The sequence below is a fragment of the Lipotes vexillifer genome, unplaced genomic scaffold (genome assembly GCF_000442215.2).
Source record: "Lipotes vexillifer unplaced genomic scaffold, Lipotes_vexillifer_v1.1 scaffold230, whole genome shotgun sequence".
NCBI classification, from domain to species: domain Eukaryota; kingdom Metazoa; phylum Chordata; class Mammalia; order Artiodactyla; family Lipotidae; genus Lipotes; species Lipotes vexillifer.
This window is the reverse complement of record NW_006775143.1, coordinates 2,701,963-2,724,737: the sequence shown is the minus strand read 5'-3', so window position 1 is coordinate 2,724,737 and position 22,775 is coordinate 2,701,963. Positions and strand designations below refer to the sequence as shown.

Genomic DNA, 22,775 nt, shown 5'->3' with positions numbered 1-22,775 from the left:
AAAAAAAAAAAAAAAAAAAAAAGTTAGGACTGGTAGTTTGTCCAAAAGGGTATAGGGATTTGAAGCCAGGTAGGCTGACTGTGGAGGTTTGTGAGAAGATGAGGTACAGCTAAATATCTACAGAGGCCAGCCCCCGTTTACTCCAGGATGCTAACCAGGCCTCCTTTCCTTCCTGCCTCTCTCCTCACGTACAGCCCTTCATGGGAGACAATTACTGTGATGCCATCAACAACCGAGCTTTCTGCAACTATGACGGTGGGGATTGCTGCGCTTCTACGGTGAAAACCAAAAAGGTAGGCCAGTGCCCCCCTCTGCAGCCGCCTACGCGGGCCTCTCCAGCTTACCGGGCCAGGATCACCCCTACGTGCTGGAAAACCCATTGCCCTGGTTGTGTCAGCACTCACCTACAAGCTCTATTGTATTACGTTCCATTGTATTTTTCATTCTTTTAGTCAGTAGTTGAGCTACTATCATGTGCTAATCCCTGAACTAGATGTGGAGGTTCATGGATGATCTTTGGAGATGTAGTCCCTTTTCCTCAAAGCTTAGAGTCAGCTATGGAAGCAGACAAACTAAAGTGCAAAGGAAAGGACAGAGTTCTCTGAGGGCCCAGGTAAAGGGTTGGAGAAAGCTCTGCAGAGGGATCTGCATCAACGCCGAAACTTGAGGTATGAGGAGAAGGGGCAGAGAGGTGGCCAGGAAAAGTGTCTGGGGCAGGAGACCGGCATGTAAAATCCTAGAGAGAACACACATGTTCAGGGGCTATGGCTAAAGTCTAGGGGAAGAGGGAAGATGGGACACTCCCAGCGAGGTCAGCTATGGCCTTTAAGCATTTTATAATCTCTTCTGTTGTTTACACCTGTAGCATTAGGGGGTGTGGTCTTGGTTGCCATTGTCTTCCTTAGGGTATTAGGATGTTACAGGAGTGATTCGAGTATTTGTAGTGAAACTGGAACATCCAGCTGAGATGCATCTCACCCACCCACAGAAGAGTGGCCACCTCCACTTTCCTCCTGATGAGAGCTGGGACCAGAGTTTGGGGCCCGAGCCGAGAGTTGGGAGAGAGGTGGCCAACCTGGCCAATGTGAGTTGAAAAGTATTTCCTGTGACAAACGAGCTCACGGGGACCTGCTTCTTCTTTCTTTTCTTTTAACATCTTTATTGGAGCGTAACTGCTTTACAGTGTTCTGTTAGTTGCTGCTGTATAACAAAGTGAATCAGCTATACGTATACGTATATCCCCATACGCCCTCCCTCTTGCGTCTCCCTCCCACCCTCCCTATCCCACCCCTCTAGGTGGTCACAAAGCACCGAGCTGATCTCCCTGTGCCATGCGGCTGCTTCCCACTAGCTATCTGTTTTACGTTTGGTAGTGTATATATGTCCATGCCACTCTCTCACTTCGTCCCAGCTTACCCTTCCCCCTCCCCATGTCCTCAAGTCCATTCTCAAGTAAGTTTGTGTCTTTATTCCTGTCCTGCCCCTAGGTTTTTCAGGACCATTTTTTTTTTTTTTTTTTTTTAGATTCCATATACATGTGTTAGCATACGGTATTTGTTTTCCTCTTTCTGACTTACTTCACTTTGTATGACAGACTCTAGGTCCACCCACCTCACTGCAAATGACTCAATTTCATTTCTTTTTATGGCTGAGTAATATTCCACTGTATATATGTGCCACACCTTCTTTATCGATTCATCTGTCGATGGACACCTAGGTTGCTTCCAAGTCCGGGCTATTGTAAATAGAGCTGCAATGAACATTGTGGTGCATGACTCTTTTTGAATTATGGTTTTCTCAGGGTACATGCCCAGTAGTGGGATTGCTGGGTTGTATGGTAGATCTATTTGTAGTTTTTTAAGGAACCTCCATACTGTTCTCCATAGTAGCTGTATCAATTTACATTCCCACCAACAGTGCAAGCGTGTTCCCTTTTCTCCACACCCTCTCCAGCATTTATTGTTTGTAGGTTTTTTTGATGATGGCCATTCTGACTGGTGTGAGGTGATACCTCATTGTGGTTTTGATGTGCATTTCTCCAATGATTAGTGATGCTGAGCATCCTTTCATGTGTTTGTTGGCAAGCTGTATATCTTCTCTGGAGAAATGTCTGTTTAGGTCTTCTGCCCACTTTTGGATTGGGTTGTTTGTTTTTTTGATGTTGAGCTGCATGAGCTGCTTGTAAATTTTGGAGATTAAGCCTTTGTCAGTTGCTTCATTTGCAAATATTTTCTCCCATTCTGAGGGTTGTCTTTTCGTCTTGCTTATGGTTTCCTTTGCTGTGCAAAAGCTTTTAAGTTTCATTGGTCCTCTTTATTTATTTTTGTTTTTATTTCCATTTCTCTGGGAGGTGGGTCAAAAGGGATCTTGCTGTGATTTATGTCATAGAGTGTTCTGCCTGTGTTTCCCTCTAAGGCTTTTATAGTGTCTGGCCTTACCTTTAGGTCTTTAATCCATTTTGAGTTTGTTTTTGTATATGGTGTTAGGGCGTGTTCTCATTTCATTCTCTTACGTGTAGCTGTCCAGTTTTCCCAGCACCACTTATTGAAGAGGCTGCCTATTCCCAGTGTATACTCTTGCCTCCTTTATCAAAAATAAGGTGACTATATGTGCATGGGTTTATCTCTGGGCTTTCTATACTGTTCCATTGATCTATATTTCTGATTTTGTGCCAGTACTATACTGTCTTGATTACTGTGGCTTTGTAGTGTAGTCTGAAGTCCGGGAGTCTGATTCCTCCAGCTCTGTTTTTCTTGCTCAAGATTGCTCTGGCTATTTGGGGTCTTTTGTGTTTCCATACAAATTGTGAAATTTTCTGTTGTAGTTCTGTGAAAAATGCCATTGGCAGTTTGATAAGGATTGCATCGAATCCGTAGATTGCTTTGGGTAGTAGAGTCATTTTCACAATGTTGATTCTTCCACTCCAAGAACATGGTATATCTCTCCATCTGTTTGTATCATCTTTAATTTCTGTCATCAGTGTCTTATTGTTTTCTGCCTACAGGTCTTTCGTCTCCTTAGGTAGGTTTATTCCTAGGTATTTTATTCTTTTTGTTGCATTGGTAAATGCGAGTCTTTCCTTAATTTCTCTTTGAGATTTTTCATCATTAGTGTATAGGAATGCAAGAGATTTCTGTGCATTAATTTTGTATCCTGCTACTTTACCAAATTCATTGATTAGCTCTAGTAGAGTTCTGGTAGCATCTTTAGGATTCTCCATGTATAGTATCATGTCATCTGCAAACAGTTATAGCTTTACTTATTCTTTTCTGATTTGGATTCGTTTTATTTCTTTTTCTTCTCTGATTGCTCTGGCTGAAAGTTCCAAAACTGTGTTGAATAATAGTGGTGAGAGTGGACAACCTTGTCCTGTTCCTGATCTTAGTGGAAATGGTTTCAGTTTTTCACCATTGAGGACGATGTTGGCTGTGGGTTTGTCCTATATGGCCTTTATTATGTTGAGGTAAGTTCCCTCTATGCCTACTTTCTGGAGGGTTTTTATCATAAGTGGGTGTTGAATTTTGTTGAAAGCTTTTTCTGCATCTATTGAGATGACCATATGGTTTTTCTCTCTCAGTTTGTTAACATGGTTTATCACATTGATTTGCGTATATTGAAGAATCCCTGCATTCCTGGCATAAACCCCACCTGATCATGTGTATGATCCTTTTAATGTGCTGTTGGATTCTGTTTGCTAGTATTTTGTTGAGGATTTTTGCATCTGTGTTCATCAGTGATATTGGCCTGTAGTTTCCTTTCTTTGTGACATCTTTGTCTGGTTTTGGTATCAGGGTGATGGTGGCCTCGTAGAATGAGTTTGGGAGAGATCCTCCCTCTGCTGTATTTTGGAAGAGTTTGAGAAGAATAGGTGTTAGCTCTTCTCTAAATGTTTGATAGAATTCGCCTGTGAAGCCATCTGGCCCTGGGCTTTTGTTGGTTGGAAGATTTTGAATCACAGTCTCAATTTCAGTGCTTGGGATTGGTCTGTTTATATTTTCTATTTCTTCTTGGTTCAGTCTCAGAATGTTGTTGTGCTTTTCTGAGAATTTGTCCGTTTCTTCCAGGTTGTCCATTTTATTGGCATAGAGTTGCCTGTAGTGATCTCTCATGATCCTTTGTATTTCTGCCGTGTCAGTTGTCACGTCTCCTTTTTCATTTCTGATTCTATTGCTTTGAGTCTTCTCCCTTTTTTTCTTGATGAGTCTGGCTCATGGTTGATCAATTTTGTTTATCTTCTCAAAGAACCAGCTTTTAGTTTTATTGTTCTTTGCTATTGTTTCCTTCATCTCTTTTTCATTTATTTCTGATCTGATCTTTATGATTTCTTTCCTTCTGCTAACTTTGGGGGTTGCTTTGTTCTTCTTTCTCTAATTGCTTTAGCTGTAAGGTTAGTTTGTTTATTTGAGATGTTTGTTTCTTGAGGTAGGATTGTACCGCTATACACTTCCCCGTTAGAACTGCTTTTGCAGCATCCCATAGGTTTGGGGGCGTTGTGTTTTCATTGTCATTTGTTTTTAGGTATTTTTTGATTTCCTCTTTGATTTCTTCACTGATCTCTTGGTTATTTAGTAGTGTATTGTTTAGCCTCCATGTGTTTGCATTTTTTACAGGTGTTCTCCTGTAATTGATATCTAGTCTCATAGTGTTGTGGTCAGAAAAGATACTTGATACGATTTCAATTTTCTTAAATTTACCAAGGCTTGATTTGTGACCCAAGATGTGATCTATCCTGGAGAATGTTCCATGAGCACTTGAGAAGTAAGTGTATTCTGTTGGTTTTGGATGGAATGTCCTTTAAATATCAATTAAGTCCATCTTATTTAATGTATCATTTAAAGCTTGTGTGTCCTTATTTATTTTCATTTTGGATCATCTGTCCATTGGTGAAATTGGGGTGTTAAAGTCCCCTACTATGATTGTGTTACTGTCTATTTACCCTTTTATGGCTCTTAGCATTTGCTTTATGTATTGAGGTGCTCCTGTGTTGGGTGTATAAATATTTATGATTGTTATGTCTTCTTCTTGGATTGACCCCTTGATCATTACGTAGTGTCCTTCTTTGTCGCTTGTAAGAGTCTCTATTTTAAAGTCTATCTTGTCTGATATGATAATTGCTACTCCAGCTTTCTTTTGTTTTCCATTTGCGTGGAATATCTTTTTCCATCACCTCACTTTCAGTTTGTATGTGTCCCTAGGTCTGAAGTGGGTCTCCTGTAGACAGCATATATAGAGGTCTTGTTTTTGTATCCATTCAGCGAGCCTGTGTCTTTTGGTTGGCGCATTTAATCCATTTACATTTAAGGTAGTTATCAATATGTATGTTCCTGTTACTATTGTCTTAATTGTTTTGGGTTTGTGATTGTAAGTCTTTTCCTTCTCTTGTGTTTCCTGCCTGGAAAAGTTCCTTTAGCATTTGTTGTAAAGCTGGTTTGGTGGTGATGAATTCTCTTAACTTTTGCTTGTCTGTAAGGTTTTAATTTCTCTGTCGAATCTGAATGAGATCCTTGCTGGGTAGAGTAATCTTGGCTGTAGGTTTTTCCCCTATCATCACTTTAAATATGTCCTGCTACTCCCTTCTGGCTTGCAGAGTTTCTGCTGAAAGATTAGCTGTTAACCTTATGGGGATTCCCTTGTATGTTATTTGTTGTTTTTCCTTTGCTGCTTTTAATATTTTTTTCTTTGTATTTAATTTTTGATAGTTTGATTAATATGTGTCTTGGCGTGTTTCTCCTTGGATTTATCCTATATGGGACTCTCTGTGCTTCCTGCCCTTGATTGACTATTTCCTTTCCCATATTAGGGAAGTTTTCAACTATAATCTCTTCTAATATTTTCAGTCCCTTTCTCTTTTTCTCCTGGGACCCCTATAATTCGAATGTTGGTGCGAGTAATGTTGTCCCAGAGGTCTCTGAGACTGTCCTCAATTCTTTCATTCTTTTTTCTTTGTTCTGCTTGTGTTAGTTATTTCCACTATTTTATCTTCCAGGTCACTTGTCCGTTCTTCTGCCTCAGTTATTCTGCCGTTGATTCCTTCTAGGGAATTTTTACTTTCATTTATTGTGTTGTTCATCATTGTTTGTTTGCTCTTTAGTTCTTCTAGGTCCTTGTTAAACGTTTCTTGTATTTTCTCCATTCTATTTCCAAGATTTTGGATCATCTTTACGATCATTCCTCTGAATTCTTTTTCAGGTAGACTGCCTCTTTCCTCTTCATTTGTTTGGTCTGGTGGGTTTTTACCTTGCTCCTTCATCTGCTGTTTCTCTGTCTTCTCATTTTGCTTAACTTACTGTGTGTGGGGGTCTCCTTTTCACAGGCTGCAGGTTTGTAGTTCCCATTGTTTATGGTGTCTGCCCCCAGTGAGTAAGGTTGGTTCAGTGGGTTGTGTAGGCTTCCTGGTGGAGGGGACTGGTGCCTGTGTTCTGGTGGATGAGGCTGGATCTTTTCTTTGTGGTGGGCAGGACTGCATCCGGTGGTGTGTTTCGGCGTGTCTGTGGCCTTATTATGATTTTAGGCAGCCTCTCTGCTAATGGGTGGGGTTGTGTTCCTGTCTTACTAGTTGTTTGGCATAGAGTGCCCAGCACTGTAGCTTGCTGGTCGTTGAGTGGAGCTGGGTCTTAGTGTTGAGATGGAGATCTCTGGGAGAGCTTTCACCATTTGATATTATGTGGAGCCAGGAGGTCTCTGGTGGACCAATGTCCTGAACTTGGCTCTCCCACCTCAGAGGCACAGGCCTGAGCACCAAGACCCTGTCAGTCATGTGGCTCGAGCACCAAGACCCAGTCAGCCACACAGCTTAGAAGAAAATGGAGAAAAAACGAAAGAAAGAAAGAAAAAAATAAAATAAAATAAAAAAGTTATTAAAATAAAAATTATTTAAAATTTAAAAAAATTAAAAAGTAATTAATAAAAAAAAAAGAAAGAGCAACCAAACCAAAAAACAAATCCAAAAATGATAACAAGTGCTAAAAATTATACCAAAAAAAAAAAAAAAAACAACGGGCAGATAGAACCCTAGGACAAATGGTAGAAGCAAAGCTATACAGACAAAATCACACAAAGAAGCAAAAAAAAAAAAATATATATATATATATATATATATATATATATATATATATATAAAAGGAGGAAGAGAGCAACCAAATCAGTAAACAAACCTACCAATGATAATAAACTCCAAATACTAAACTAAGATAAATGTAAAACCAGAAACAAATTAGATGCCGAAAGCAAAGCCCAAGTCTACAGTAGCTCCCAAAGTCCACTGCCTCAGCTTTGGGATGATTCGTTGTCTATTCAGATATTCCAGAGATGCAGGGTACGTCAAGTTGATTGCGGAGATTTAATCTGCTGCTCCTGAGGCTGCTGGGAGAGATTTCTCTTTCTCTTCCTTGTTCGCACAGCTCCCGGGGTTCAGCTTTGGGTTTGGCTCCGCCTCTGCGTGTAGGTCGCCTGAGGGCATCTGTTCCCGCCCAGACAGGATGGGGTTAAAGGAGCAGCTGATTAGGGGGCTCTGGCTCACACCGGCCCCGGGGGAGGGCGGGGTACGGAATGCGGGGCGAGCCTGCAGCAGCAGTGGCTGGCATGCTGCTGCAATAGTCTGAGGCGCGCCTTGCGTTCTCCCGGGGAAGTTGTCCCTGGACCACGGGACCCTGGCAGTGGCGGGCTGCACAGGCTCCCGGGAGGGGAGGTGTGGATAGGGATCTGTGCTTGCACACAGGCTTCTTGGTGGCGGCAGCAGCAGCCTTAGCGTCTCATGCCCGTGTCTGGTGTCCGTGCTGATAGACGCGGCTCACGCCCATGTCTGGAGCTCGTTTAGGTGGTGCTCTGAATCCCCTCTCCTCGCGCACCCCGAAACAATGGTCTCTTGCCTCTTCGGCAGGTCCAGGCTTTTTCCTGGACTCCCTCCCGTCTAGCTATGGCGCACTAGCCCCTTCAGGCTGTGTTCATGCAGCCAACTGCAGTCCTCTCCCTGGGATCTGACCTCTGAAGCCCGAGCCTCAGCTCCCAGCCTCCGCCCACCCCGGCGGGTGAGCAGACAAGCCCCTCAGGCTGGTGAGTGCTGGTCGGTACCGATCCTCTATGCAGGAATCTCTCTGGGTTAAATACTCACGAAAGGAAAAAATGGATCGTCAAGTTGTGGCACTTATGTGCCACGGAATATCAGTCAGCAATGAAATCAAGGTCATCTGGCCCGTAGCGTCTAGTTATTGGGCTCCCCGTCTCCACCAGTGAAGGGGCTTCCTAGTGTTTGGAAACTTTTCCTCCTTCACAGCTCCCTCCCAGTGATACAGGTCCTGTCCCTATTCTTTTGTCTCTGTTTTTTTCTTTTTTCTTTTGCCCTACCCAGGCACGTGGGGAGTTTCTTGCCTTTGGGGAAGTCTGAGGTCTTCTGCCAGCATTCAGTAGGTGTTCTGTAGGAGTTGTTCCACATGTAGATGTATTTCTGATGTATTTGTGGGGAGGAAGGTGATCTTCACGTCTTACTTCTCCATCATCTTGAAGGTCTCTGAACTATTTCTATTTTTATATTCATATATATTCTAAGCTGAAAAAACATTTGATCTTATCTCTCATTTTAAAGAGGGGAAACTGGTTTTGAGATGTGAAGGGCAAAGAATCACAGTCATTTTGGCTATAGAGCTCTGTGATGATCTAGTCCAAACTTTTCGTTTCCTTAATGGGGGCTCTGAGGCCCGTAAAAGAGGAATGATTTGTCCAAGGTAGCATAGTGAGTGATAGAAGTAGAGCAAGGTTCCTGGCTTCCTATCCTAGTCCCTTTATACTGTAGCGTCCTTAAGAGAATTTGTTCCTTCAAGAAAGATGCTCTGATTCTAAAATACAGGGGTGAACAGGGCAAGACCCAAGAGACACACTCAAATTGGAGAACTGTTACTGTATCTCCTGGTTGGCTCCAGGCTTCTTTGGTTGCATTTTTTGCTGTACATAGTTAGTATACTTAGTATATGGTTGTGATGTACAATAATTTATGTAATCATTTATCCCCAACTTTGATTTTAACTTTTAGGTTATTTCATTTTCTCACAATGATAATGATGCTAATGAACGTCTTTACACGGAAATATTTTATAGCTCTACTCATTCATTTGCAACTGATTCTTGGAATTAACATGAGTGGGATAAAAGGTGCGAGCATTTTTGTAATAATTTTATTGGCAAGGTTGATTTACAAGGTTGTATTAGTTTCAGGTGCACAGCCAAGCAATTCAGTTATACATATACATATATTCATTCTTTTTTAGATTTTCTCATATAGGTTACCACAGAATATTGCATAGAGTTCCCTGTGCTATACAGTAGGTCCTTGTTGGTTATCTGTCTTATATATAGTAATGTGCGTGTGTTCATCCCAAGCTCCTGATTTATCCCTCCCCCCCCACATTTCACCTTTGGTGACCGTAAGTTGGCTTTCAATATCTGTAGGTCTTTTGCTGTTTTGTAAATAAGTTCACTTGTATCTTTCAAAATTAGATTCCACATATGAGTGATATCATGATATTTGTCTTTCTCTGTCTGACTTACTTCACTTAGTATAATAATCTATAGGTCCATCCATGTTGCTGCAGATGGCGTTAGTTCATTCTTTTTTGTGGCTGAGTAATATTCCATTGTACATATGTACCACATCTTCTTTATCCATTCCTCTGTCAATGAACATTTAGGTTGCTTCCATGTCTTGGCTATTGTAAATAGTGCTGTAATGAAAACTGGGGTGCATGTACCCTTTCAGATTATGGTTTTCTTGAGCTATATGCCCAGGAGTAGGATTGCTGGATCCTATGATAGTTCTATTTTTAATTTTTTTAAGGAACCTCCATACTGTTTTCCATAGTGGTTGTACCAGTTTATATTCCCACCAACAGTATAGGAGGGTACCCTTTTCTCCACACCTTCTCCAGCGTTTATTTTTTTGTAGACTTTATGATGATGGCCATTCTGACCAGTGTGATGATAGCCATTCTGACCAGTGTGAGGATACCTCATTGTAGTTTTGATTTGCATTTCTCTGATAATTAGTAATGTTGAGCATCTTTTCATGTGCTTTTTGGCCATCAGTGTGTCTTCTTTGGAGAAATATCTATTTAGCTCTTCTGCCCATTGTTTTGATTGGGTTGTTTTTTTGACATAGAGCTAGCTGCATGAGCTGCTTGTGTATTTTGGAGATTGATCCCTTGCCGGTCGCTTCGTTTGCAAATATTTTCTCCCATTCTGTGGGTTGTCTTTTCATTTCGTTTATGGTTTCCTTTGCTGTGCAGAAGCTTTTAAGTTTAATTAGGACCCATTTGTTTATTTTTCTTTTTATTTTCATTACTCTAGGAGGTGGATCTAAAAAGATCTTGCTGCGATTTATGTCGAGGAGTGTTCTTCCCATGCTGTCCTCTAAGAGTTTTATAGTGTCCGGTCGTACATTTAGGTCTTTAATCCATTTTGAGTTTATTTTTGTGTATGGTGTTAGGGCGTGTTCTCATTTCATTCTTTTACGTGTAGCTGTCCAGTTTTCCCAGCACCACTTATTGAAGAGACCGTCTTTCCTCCATTGTATAGCCTTGCCTCCTCTCTCGTAGATTAATTGACCAGAGGTGTGTGAGTTTGCTTCTGGGCTTTCTATCCCGTTCTGTTGATCTATATTTCTGTTTTTGTGTCCGTACCATACTGTTTTGATGACTGTAGCTTTGTAGTATAGTCTGAAGTCAGGGAGCCCGATTCCTCCAGCTCCGTTTTTCTTTCTGAGGGTTGCTTTGGCTATTTGGTGTTTCCATATAAATTAAAAAAACAAAACAAAACAAGTTTTGTTCTACTTGGGTGAAAAATGCCATTGGTAATCTGAGAGGGATTGCACTGAATCTGTAGATTGCCTTCGGTAGTATAGCCATTTTGAATATATTGATCCTTCCAATCCAAGAACGTGGTATATTCTTCCATCTGTTTGTGTCCTCTCTGATTTCTTTCATCAGTGTCTTACAGCTTTTAGAGTAGAGGTCTTTTGTCTCCTTAGGTAGGTTTATCCCTAGGTATTTTGTTCTTTTTGGTGTGATGGTAAATGGGATTGTTTCCTTAATTTCTCTTCCTGAGATTTCATTGTTAGTGTATAGGAATGCGAGAGATATCTGTGTATTAATTTTGTATCCTGCAACTTTACCGAATTCATTGATGAGCTATAGTAGCTTTCTGATAGCATCTTTAGGATTTTCTATGTATAGTATCATGTCATCTGCAAACAGTGACAGCTTTACTTCTTCCTTTCCAATTTGGATTCCTGTTTTTTCTTTTTCTTCTCTGATTGCCATGGCTAGGACTTCCAAAACTATGTTGAATAGAAGTGGTGACAGTGGACATCCTTGCCTTGTTCCTGATCTTAGAGGGAATGCTTTCAGATTTTCACTGTTGAGAATGATGTTATCTGTGGGTTTGTCATATATAGCCTTTATTATGTTAAGTTTCCTCTATTCCCACTTTCCTGGAGAGCATGATCATAAATGGGTGTTAAATTTTGTCAGAAGCTTTTTCTGCATCTATTGAGATGACCATGTGGTTTTTATTCTTCAGTCTGTTAATGTGGTGTATCACACTGATTGATTTGTGGATATTGAAGAATCCTTGCATCCCTGGGATAAATCCCACTTGATCCCGGTGTATGATCCTTTTAATGTATTGTCGGATTTGGTTTGTTAGTATTTTGTTGAGTATTTTTGCGTCTATGTTCATCAGTGATATCAGCCTGTAATTTTCTTTTTTGGTGGTATCTTTGTCTGAGTTTGGTATCAGGGTGATGGTGGCCTCATAGAATGAGCTTTGGAGCGTTCCTTCCTCTGCAATTTTTTTGGAAGAGTTTCAGAATAATAGGTGTTAATTCTTCTCTAAATGTTTGATAGAATTTGCCTGTGAAGCTATCTGGTCCTGGAAGTTTTTTAATCACTGTTTCAATTTCGGTACTTGTGATTGGTCTGTTCATATTTTCTGTTTCTTCCTGGTTCAGTCTTAGAAGGTTGTATCTTTCTGAGAAGTTATCCATTTCTTCTAGGCTGTCCATTTTATTGCCATATAGTGGCTTGTAGTAGTCTCTTATGACCCTTTGTATTTCTATGGTGTCAGTTGTAACTTCTTTTTCATTTCCAATTTATTGATATGAGTCCTCTCCTTTTTTTTCTTGATGAGTCTGGCTAAAGGTTTATCAATTTTGTTTATCATCTTCTCAAAGAACCAGCTTTTAGTTTCACTGATCTTTGCTATTGTTTTCTTCATGTGTATTTCATTTATTTCTGCTCTGATCTTTTATGATTTCTTTCCTTCTACTAACTTTGGGTTTTGCTTGTCCCTCTTTCTTTAGTTAATTTAGGTGTAAGATTAGGTTGCTTACTTGAGATTTTTCTTGTTTCCTGCGATGATAAGATTGCACTGCTCTAAACGTCCCTCCTAGAACTGCTTTTACTGCATCCCAAAGCTTTTGCACCATCGTGTTTTGTTGTCATTTGTCTCTAGGTGTTTTTTTTTTAATTTCCTCTTTGATTTCTCCAGTGATCCATTGGTTGTTTAGTTTAGCTTCGTTTAGCTTCCATGTGTTTGTGTTTTTTACAGGTTTTTTCCCCTGTACTTGATTTCTAATCCAGTAGTGTTGTGGTTGGAAAAGATGCTTGATATGATTTCAATTTTCTTAAATTTACCAAGGCTTAGTTTGTGGCCCAAAATGTTATCTATCCTGGGGAATCGTCCATGTGCACTTGAGAAGTGTATTTTGCTGCTTTCAGATGGAATGTTCCATAAATATCAATTAAGTCCATTTGTTCTAATGTGTGTCATTTAAGGCCTGTGCTTCCTTATTGATTTTCTGTCTGGATGATCTGTCCATTGATGAGAGTGGGGTATTAAAGTTCCCCACTATTACTGTGTTACTGTTGATTTCTCCTTTTATGGCTGTTAGCACTGGCTTATATATTGAGGTGCTCCTATGTTGGGTGCATATATATTTACAATTGTTATATCTTCTTCTTAGATTGAGCCCTTGATCATTATGTAGTGTCCTTCTTTGTCTCTTGTAACAGTCTTTATTTTAAAGTCTGTTTTGTCTGATATGAGTATTGCTACTCCATCTTTCTTTTGATTTCCACTTGCATGGAATACCTTTTTCCATCCCCTCACTTTCAGTCTGTATGTGTCCCTAGGTATGAAGTGTACAGGTTTTGGTTTTGTATCCATTCAGCCAGTCTATGTCTTTTGGTTGGAGCGTTTAATCCATTTACATTTAAAGTAAGTATCGATATAAATGTTCGTATTGACGTTTGGTTAACTGTTTTGGATTTGTTTTTGAAGGTCTTTTTACCTCCCTTCCTCTTCTGTTCTCGTCTTGTGATTTGATGTCCATATTTAGTTATGTGTTTGGATTGCTTTTTCTTTTTTGTATGTGTATCTATTGTAGATTTTTGGTTTGTGGTTCCCGTGAGGTTGTGATATAGCAGTCTTTGTATGTACAAGATTGTTTTTAGTTGCTGCTCTCAATTTCAAATGCATTTCCTGTATCCTGCATTTGCACTCTCCTCGTCTCATGACTGCAGATTTTTATATCATACTTGTGTGCGGATGATTTCCTACCTTTACTTTATGTTTCCGTTTACTCATGAGCTTCCCCATTCGTAATTTTCTTGTATCTTTTTGTGGCCTTTTGTTTTCTGCCTAGAGAAATTTGTTTAGGATTTGTTGTAGTGCTGGTTTGGTGGTGCTGAATCCTCTTAGCTTTTGCTTGTCTGTAAAACTTGATTTCTCTGTCAAATCTGAATGAGATCCTTGCCGGGTAGAATAATCTTGGTCGTAGGTTATTCCCTTTCATCACTTTAAATATATCAATCAATCATGCCACTCCCTTCTGGCTTGCAGAGTTTCTGCTGAAAAATCAGCTGATAACCTTATGGGGGTTCCCTTGTATGTTATTTGTTGCTTTTACTATTTATTCTTTGTCTTTAATTTTTGTCAGTTTGATTAATATGTCCCAGCGTGTTCCTCCTTGGGTTTTTATCTTGTTCGGGACTCTCTGCACTTCCTGGACTTGAGTGTTTCCTTTCTCATGTTAGGGACATTTTCAGCTATAATCTCTTCAAATATTTTTTCAGGCCCTTTCTCTCCCTCTCGTCTCCTTCTGGGACCCCCTATCATGTGAATGTTGGTGTGTTTAATGTTGTCCCAGAGGTCTCTGAGACAGTTCTCATTTCTTTTCATCTTTTTCTTTATTCTGTTCCACGGCAGTGATTTCCATCATTCTTTCTTCCAGGTCACTTATTTGTTCTTCTGCCTCAGTTATCCTGCTATTGATTCCTCTGGTGTGTTTTTCATTCCGCTTATTGTATTGTTCATCTCTGTTCGTTTGTTCTTTAAATCTTCTAGCTCTCTCTCTGTTAATCATCTCTCTCTCATAACTTCTTTGTCTGTTCCCCCATTCTTTTTCTGAGATCTTGGATCATGTTTACTGTCATTACTCTCAAGTGTTTTTCAGGTAGGTTGCCTATCTATCTATCTATCTATCTCCTGTTCATTTAGTTGTTTCTTGTAGCGTTGTATCTTGTTCCTTCATCTGAAACATTTCTCTGCCACCTCATTTTGTCTAACTTTGGGTGTTTGTTGTGGTCTCCTTTCTGGTGGTTGGAGGGTTATAGCTCCTCTTCTGGTGTGTGCCCTCTGGTGGATGAGATTGATCCTGAGGCTTGTGCAGGCTTCCTGGTGGGAGGAACTGGTGTCTCCCCACTGGTGGGTGGAGCCGGGTCTTGTTCCTCTGGTGGGCAGGGCTGTGTCAAGCAGTGTGTTTATAGGTGGCTTTAGGCACCCTGTCTGCTGATGGGTGGGTCTGTGTTCCTATCCTGCTGGTTGTTTGGCCTGAGGTTTTCCAGCACTGAAGACTGTAGGCTGTTGGGTAGGCCCAGGATGTGATGCCAAAATGGGGACCTCCAGGAGAGCTCACACCAATCAGTATTCTCTGGGGCTTCTGCCACCAGTGTTGTTATTCTCCCCCCTACCCCCGCCCAGTGAGCCACAGCCAACCCCTGCCTCCCCAGGAGACCCTCTAAGACTCGAAGGTAGGTCCAGTCCCAGCTCCTATGGGGTTACTGCTTTGTGCTGGGTCCCAGTGTACATGAAACTTTGTGTGTAACCTCCAAGAGTGGAGTCTCTTGTTTCCCCCAGTCCTGTGGAGCCCCTGCACTCAAGTCCCACTGGCCTTCAAAGCCAAATGCTTTGGGGCTTCTTCCTCTCGATGCCAGACCCCCAGGCTGGGAAGTTTGTTGTGAGGCTCAGGATTCTCTTGTGGGAGAACCTCTAGAATATAGTTACTTTCCAGTTTGTGGGTCACCCACCTGGCAGGTATGGGATTTGATTATCTTGTGAAACTGCCCCTCCTGCTGTCTGTCTCATTGTGGCTTCTTTGTCTGTCTGTCTGAGAATGTAAAATATCTTTTTTGGTAGGTTCCAGTCTTTTTTATCAGTGGTTGTCCAGCAGTTAGTTGTGATGTTGGTGTTTTCATGAGAGGAGGTGAGCTCAAGTCCTTCTACTTCACCCTCTTTTCCAGAGTCGAGGGACTGCTTTTAGTTTGGATGCTTGGTGCCTCTTTCCTCAGAATATGCTGTCCGTTATTCCCTTAATATCAGGTATGCAGGTACAGCGGCCCTTGCACGTTCCTGGGACACTGGCAGTAGGGCCTGGTGCCTGCTCGCAGATTTCCTAAGGGCGGGCGCTGAGTTCTCCTGGGACATCGGGGACAGGGCCAGGCTCCTGCGTGCGGGTCTCGTAGTGGTGGCCTGTGCCTGCCTCTGGAGCCCACGATGGCGGCAGTGACTCGCACCCGCCCCCAGAGTTCCTCTAGGTGGTGTCCTGTTGCCTGGGAGTGCTCACAGGGAAAGAAGCTCTTACGGCGGTCCCGCCCCTCTCCTCATGCGTTTCCCCGCCCCGCCACAATAATGGTGCCTTAATTCTCCGGTGGGCCCAGTCTTCTTCTGAGTATACCCTTGGTTGCCACAGTCCAGCTCCTTCAGGCTGTTTCCAGACGGCCAACCCTGGTTCTCTCCTTGGGTCTGACCTCTGAAGCCTGAGCTTCAGCACCCAGCCCCCACCTGCACTAACAGAGGGGTGTTTTAGGCTACGGATCGCAGGGCAGTGGTGCCGACCTACGGTGCAGGTTACGCTCCATTTGGCCTTCCGCAAACTAGTCGCTGTGCTCTCTTCCTAGGCTCTGAACCTCCCCCTCCATCCAGTCTGCTCTCCCTGCCGGGGAGGATACTTCCCGGCATGTGGAAACCTTTTCTCCTTCACAGCTCTCTCCCTGGGGCTCAGGCCCCGTCCAGATTCCTTCTTCTTCTCATTCCTTTTGTCCTACCTGGTTATGTGGAGGTTTTCTTGTCTTTTTGGAGGTCTGCCTTCCGTCAACATTCGGTAGCTGTTCTGTGAGAACTGCTCTACTTGTAGATGTATTTTTTAATGTTTTGTGGGAGAGGGTGAGCTCCACGTCCTACTCTTCCACCATCTCCATTCCCCCTCCAGGTGTGAGCATCTTTAAAGCCCTTGATACCTGTTTACCAAACGAATACAGTGTGTCTCTTTCACTCCCTTGGAGTCAGTCAGCCACTTTAACAGTGAACAGACAATGGAGTTTGTGTTTTAGAAAGAAGTTTGTGTAGAATTACGAAATGTTATTCACCTGACACCATCAACTGGAGAAAGAGCAGCTCCAATTAAAAGAATTTTCCTACCAACTATAACTTACATACTAAAACATTAAAAAATAAAACTAATCTTAGTGGGAAACTTCCTTAAGTGGATTGTTATTTCTAGGGAGTACGTGGTAGGGACATGAAGTCATGATTGAGGTTCAGGTGCAGATTCCAAATTATTACAGTCGTTTGAATATATATAGATATATATGTCAAATGGCCATTTTGACTCTATTTCTATACTGGGTTCAGCGGCAGCAATTTCAGGCTCCAGGGCCCTGAGATGAGTGCTGTCTGTTTACTCAGGGACCCAGAGTTAGTTAGCTTTTTGCTAGTTCTGAATATGCTCCCTAGTCTTTTCTCCCCCACCCCCCCTTTTCTTTTCTTTTCTACTCACATTACAAATGCAATTTTGGATTTTTGTGTTCAAAGATTACCTTCTCCCACTTTCCTGTCGGCCTGGGCCTCAGTGTGCAGGTGACCAGGCTCCCTCTGTGAAAGATGTGTGTTCATGGAGTATCTCTATGGGCTGAGCACTGGACCAGGTTGTGTGCACATGGGAGAGTCCAGACAGACAGCACACCTACCCTTGTACAGCTCGCAGTATGTTTGGGGAGCCAGATTTTCAGCAGTGAGGTATACAGCTATGTATTTGATTACCTTTGCAGATATTTGATTACCTTTGCAGAAGGGACAATGAAGGAAAGGTGTGGGATCTTTTGGAGAACAGTGTGAAGGTCAGAGAAAGCTTCCCTGAGGAAGAGACATTTACACTGAGTCCTAAAGAATGAGTAGGAACTTTCCTGGTGAAGGTGAGTAGTGGTTAGGGGCAGAGTGGAGACAGCTGTCGGAACTATGCGTGACCTGTGTATTAGAGAGCCAGATGACCTCTCTCATGGTGCACGTGGCTTTGTCATAGTTAGTTGTTGTTCAGAAGTGTTTGGAACTTTCTTCAGATTCAAGACTCCTGGAAATCTGACTTCTGGAGAAGAAAGGTGATTCGAATTAAAGTCATATTCCTACGATTTAAATTTCCCAATCTAACTTCTACGTAAACTCCAACTTCTTGGAACCTTTCTACTCTCTCATCCGCAACCAACCATCCTTGCAGTGAGCTGCTGTACAGGGGTAGGTAGTTGATAATAAGATGGAACACCCCGGAGTGAGTGGCCGCACATCGGACACTGGCAGACACTCATCCTCTGTCATCTTCTTAATGCTCATGTCAACCCCGGCAGGGCGCTGTCATAGCCCCGTTGCACAGGGGAGCCAGTCTGGGCTCAGACTACTTACAGGACTTGTTTGAGTTCATTGGCTGCAAGTGCCAAGGCCCAAATTCGAACCCAGTTCTGTTTGACCCACAAGCCCAGCTCTTTCTTTCTCCTGCATGGGGCTGAGTCTCAGAAGAGGAAAGCAGGTGGGGACAGAACCTTGTCCTCAGTGCACCTGGGCATGACCCTGCCCGTTCCAGCTGGAGACATTTCACTGTGGACCCAGACAGCCAGGGAACCCTGGGTGTGGGACCCCCCTCCCCTGGAGAAGGAGAAAGCAGCTTTTCTCAGCAGCAGCAGCGGCAGGGTGGGGAATAGCTGAGGCTCCCAGCCTTACCAATCAACCCTGACTACCCAGACAGGAGTTTCCCCTGAACACAAAAGAGTCCTGGCTCCTGTCTCCCGCTTCCATAGCAGGAAGCCTCTCAGGGCAGGAGAGGGGCCAGAGGCAGGCTTCCTTCCTCCCCTCCCCCTGCCCTTCACCTGCTATAGCCTGTTTAATCCCCACCTGTACCCTTGGCCCCAGTTCCGTATTGTGGGAAGTTCCCTGCCCGTAAACTCTGAGCCTGGTGCCCAGAATCTCATTGGCAGCACAGACTGACTTCACGCACCTTCCCAAATGACAGTAATTGAGCACTTACCATGTGCTTGGCCATGGGTTAGAATCTCTGTGCATATTATTCCACTTAGACTCCAGGACCATCCAACAAAGTACACATTTGAGACTCAGGTGGAGTCACTCGTACAGGTGGCAGATCTCTGTGTAGGATTTAGGATTTCCTGACTCCAAGCAAATAATAGTAGTTACTGTTTTTCGAGAGCTCACTGTTTGTTTACCAAGCATAGTGTCACCTGTTCTTACGTGTGTCATTTCATTTCATGGCTACAGTAGCCCTGTTGTAGGTGTGGTCTTTTTTATCTTCACCTCATAGATGATGCAGCTGAGGCTTAGAAGGGTTGAGGCCATACAGCCAGCAAGTGGTAGAGCTGAGACACAAAGCTCGGGACTCTGCGCCGCACAGCACCTGCCTCTAACCCCCGTTCTGAGCATCTAGTTGCAGTGGGCTTGCACCATGCCCTTCCTTCAGTGGATGGGCCTCTTGCTTTCCTGGTCCTCCTGGCCTGGGTCCTAGGTATGAACTGCAGCCCCAGAGCTAAGCACTTTCTCCTGGACTGCCTTCCTGCCTCCTCTCCCCCTAAACCTCTCCCCAGTCCCCAGAGCTGGGGCCTCCTCCCGGTCACTTGGGCCAGAATGATGTCTGTCTGCTCTCTCCAGCCTTCCACCCCTTGTTTGTCTGTACAGACACCAGCTGTTCCCCACGTCTGCCTTGTGGGGTGACCTGGGCCCCGCTGGCCGACAAGAGCAAGACAGTGCAGGAAACTCCATCCGACAGGGGTGACCAGCTTCCTGCTCAGAGACCTGTGTGCAGCTCAAGGCAGGCAGGAAGGGGAGGGACTCAGCTACTCGCATGCCAGCTTATTATTTTCCTGTTGGAGCCCTGAGTCTAGAATACAGAGCAGATTTCCAGAACGGTTGCTTCAACAGTTTCCCCTCGTAACAATAACAAAAACATATTCATTTCTAATTGGAATCATTCTAAGTAAGCATGTGTTGGGGGTGTAAGGGAGGAAGGAGAGACAACCTTAAAATATTGGACATACCAGGGCTTTCTAAGGCGTGGTGGCCTGGAACGCTGGTTACGGTCATGTCTCGGGCGGCTGCTAAGAGACTGATTCTGGAAGATGTCTGGGGAGTCGGGATGTAGTCCCAGTTCGACGACTTAGCTCTGAGGCCTTGGGCAGGCCAGGTTCACCTTCGGTTTTTCTCTCTTGATGTTTGGATTAGATTCATGTCTAAGGACCCTCCACAGGGCTTCCTGAGTGAGGTGGTGAGTGAACAGGAGCTTGAGGGCTGATTAGGGCTGGGCTCAGGGCAGAATGAAAGAAATAAGCCCAGGAGCATGTTTCAGCACAGGGCGGCACACCCAACTGATGACATTAAATGCAGGGTTGCCACATGCCGTCGCTAATCTTAAGAGAAAACCTGGTTTCTTGAGAAAGGGCATGAAACCCAAACGTAGCCCATTGGTCCAAGGAGGCTAGCGATTCTATAAGATATGGGAAGATAATCAAAAGCACGAGATGGAAAGCAGCCGTCTTAGCAGAGCTGATAAAGGGTTGGATGTTGAGTTGCAGAGTCGGGGATATACATCACAGCTCTAACATCTCAGCTTAGCAGCCAGAATGGTCATCAGAAAAGAAGCCAGGTGGCCTCACACCTCTATGCACAGCCCTTCCGTGCCCCTCCGTTTTACCAGAGTGAAAACCAGTCCTCCTGATGGCCTGCGTGCTCTGCCCACCCCCAGACCTCTCTGCCCTCACCCCCAACGCTGGGTGCCTTGCCCCACCTCACCCCAGCCCTCTGGACTCCTTGCCATCCCGCACACAGGCCAGGCACCCTCCTACCTTCCAGTCTTCACCATTAGCTGTTCTTTTGGCCGAGAACATCGTTCTCCGTTCATCCTCATGACTCACTCCAAGTCTTTGCCCACGTGTTGTGTTCTCAGTGTGCCCCACCCTGACCACCCACCTTACATCACCTCTGGCACTCCCACACCCGTTTACCTTGGCTTCCATGCTTTCTTCCTTCCATAACACATCACTTTGGCACATGCTGTAAAATGTATTTATTATTTATCGCCTGGCAGTCTCTATACCTCTTGGCTGCTGGCATGAAAATTTCGTGAGAGCAAGAAGGTGCATTGATTTTGATCACTGTTTTATCCCAAGTTCCGGTGCACCCCACTGCTGAGAACCTGCTGTGTGATAGATACCGTGCTAGGCCATGAGCGAGGTGGACCTGGGCCTATCCATGCTGTGTTCATATCTTGGGGACCAGTGGCCAGGCATTAAGAGAGCACAGTAAATGCTAATGGAGACACAGCAATTGAGGAGCGTCAGTGTAGCTTCCTAGAGAAAGGCACCATCAGGTGAGACATGGAAGGTGCCGTAGGTCTTACTCAGGTTAAAGAAGTAGGAGGAGGGCCAGAGATAAAGATGAGAGAGAAGAGTATTTCCGGTAGAGGGCAGCGTCTGTGAAAAGCCCAGAACAAGGGAACACATCAAGGAAACCCTAATCCCTGAATATGGCTAGAGCACAGTGCAAGAGGGGAACGGGTGAGAGCTGAGACTAGAGGCATGAGCAAGGCTTTTATAAACCATGCTGGGGAATTTGAACTTTATCCAGGGAGCAGTGGGGGTATTCAGTGATTTTAAGCACTGAACCAGCCTAGAGGATCCTAAAAGGCTTCCTGGAAGAGGGCACGGATGTGCTCAACTTGTAAGATTAGTAAGAGATAGCAGGCAAATGACTAAGCAAAGTAGACTAATCTCCTTGTCCAAAATTTACTGCTTTCTGGAGTATTATGATTTCCCCCATTCGGGGTGTAGCTTTGACTTTTTCCTGTGGGTGAATTAAACACTCATTTCAACTTGATCCTATGAAAGGAATCAGACCTTTCTATCCCCCCAAATTATTATCCGTTGTCAATGCCATCACCACTGTCAACCATCACCAGCATTATTTACTGAGCACATACTATACACCATGCGCTGTGCAAGTGCTTTTACTTGAATTTTATACTTTATCCAGAATACTTCCCTGTGGCAGGACGGTTATTTCCCCCCATTTTATAGACAAACGGAAGTCCCCCCACCGCTTCCCCTCCGGCCAAAAGAAGTAACTTGCCTACTAGCATACGCTACTACATGACTGACAGTGCAAGGAATCAAAGCCAAGTCTCCCTCTCATCTCGCCCGGCGTGTTCCTCCACTTTACCCATGCTCTTTCTCCATTCTCTCCTCCACTTATCCACGTTTAAACAAGCTTCTGTGTTCATTGACTGCTGCATGCCCTGCGCCAGACACAGATCTACGCTACCCCAGAGGAGCTTGCAGGGGAGCCCTCATCCTCAGCATCAGGCCTTGGTCTACTTGATGTCATCAAGTCTTTCCACCAACACTCTGAAGGCCCCCAGACTCACTGTGGTAAAGTGGCTCGCCCAGGACCCCACGGTTGGGTGGGTGGACAGCCAGGCTTTCTGACCGTCAGTGCACGATGCCTCCTGCTGCCCCACACTGCACAGTCTCTGCCTGTGACCTCCCTGTTGAGTCTGATTCAGAATCCAGCCTCAGACAGACCTTCAGCCAGGGCCCTGTGGCGTTTGCCAGGCTGCATTCCTGAGCCGCTCACACACGCGGGTGGAGGTGTTATCCTGGGCAGCTCACCCACTGGGAGAAACCCCTGTGCTGAGCACCATCTCCAGCCTAGAGGAAAAAGAGAGAATCCTGGCCTTTAGTCACCGACCTGGGCTTGTTGACAGAATCCCAGAGTGGGTGGCCAAGCCGCTTATGGGACAGCCTGGCCACATGGTGCTGGGAATCCCAGATGTAAACTGGCCACCGTGGCACTGGTGCCGTGGGTGGTAGGTTTTCTTGGGAGGCCGTCTGGGGGATAAGGTGGGAAGCTGCTTGGGGAATCAGGGCATCTGGGAATCGGGCTGAGAGCCGGCTTTATCGGGATGGGACTCTTCTCTCCATATCAGTTTCTCCCTCCCTCTGTGAAAAGGGGACCCTGACTCCCATTCTACCGGCCTCGTGGGGGTGGTGCCGAGGGGCGGTTACAAATGGGTGCAGATCCCAAGCCCCCTGCCAAGCCAGTGACTCACCGCTCTGCATCTTCGTTTCCTCTGAGACGTAAAACGAGGATAGTAAGAATAGCTGCCTTATTAGTGTTGCTGG

At 44.2% G+C, this 22,775-nt stretch overlaps 1 protein-coding gene across 1 annotated transcript in view; it reads left to right on the top strand.

The window, feature by feature from the left end:
* PAPPA (pappalysin 1) overlaps positions 1–22,775 on the top strand; it is a gene marked incomplete at its 5' end in the record, with an annotated part of 257,734 nt that overhangs the window by 230,635 nt on the left and 4,324 nt on the right. Inside the window, 1 exon segment of the mRNA XM_007449800.1 lies at positions 195–293. Coding sequence (XP_007449862.1) covers positions 195–293 — 99 coding nt within the window.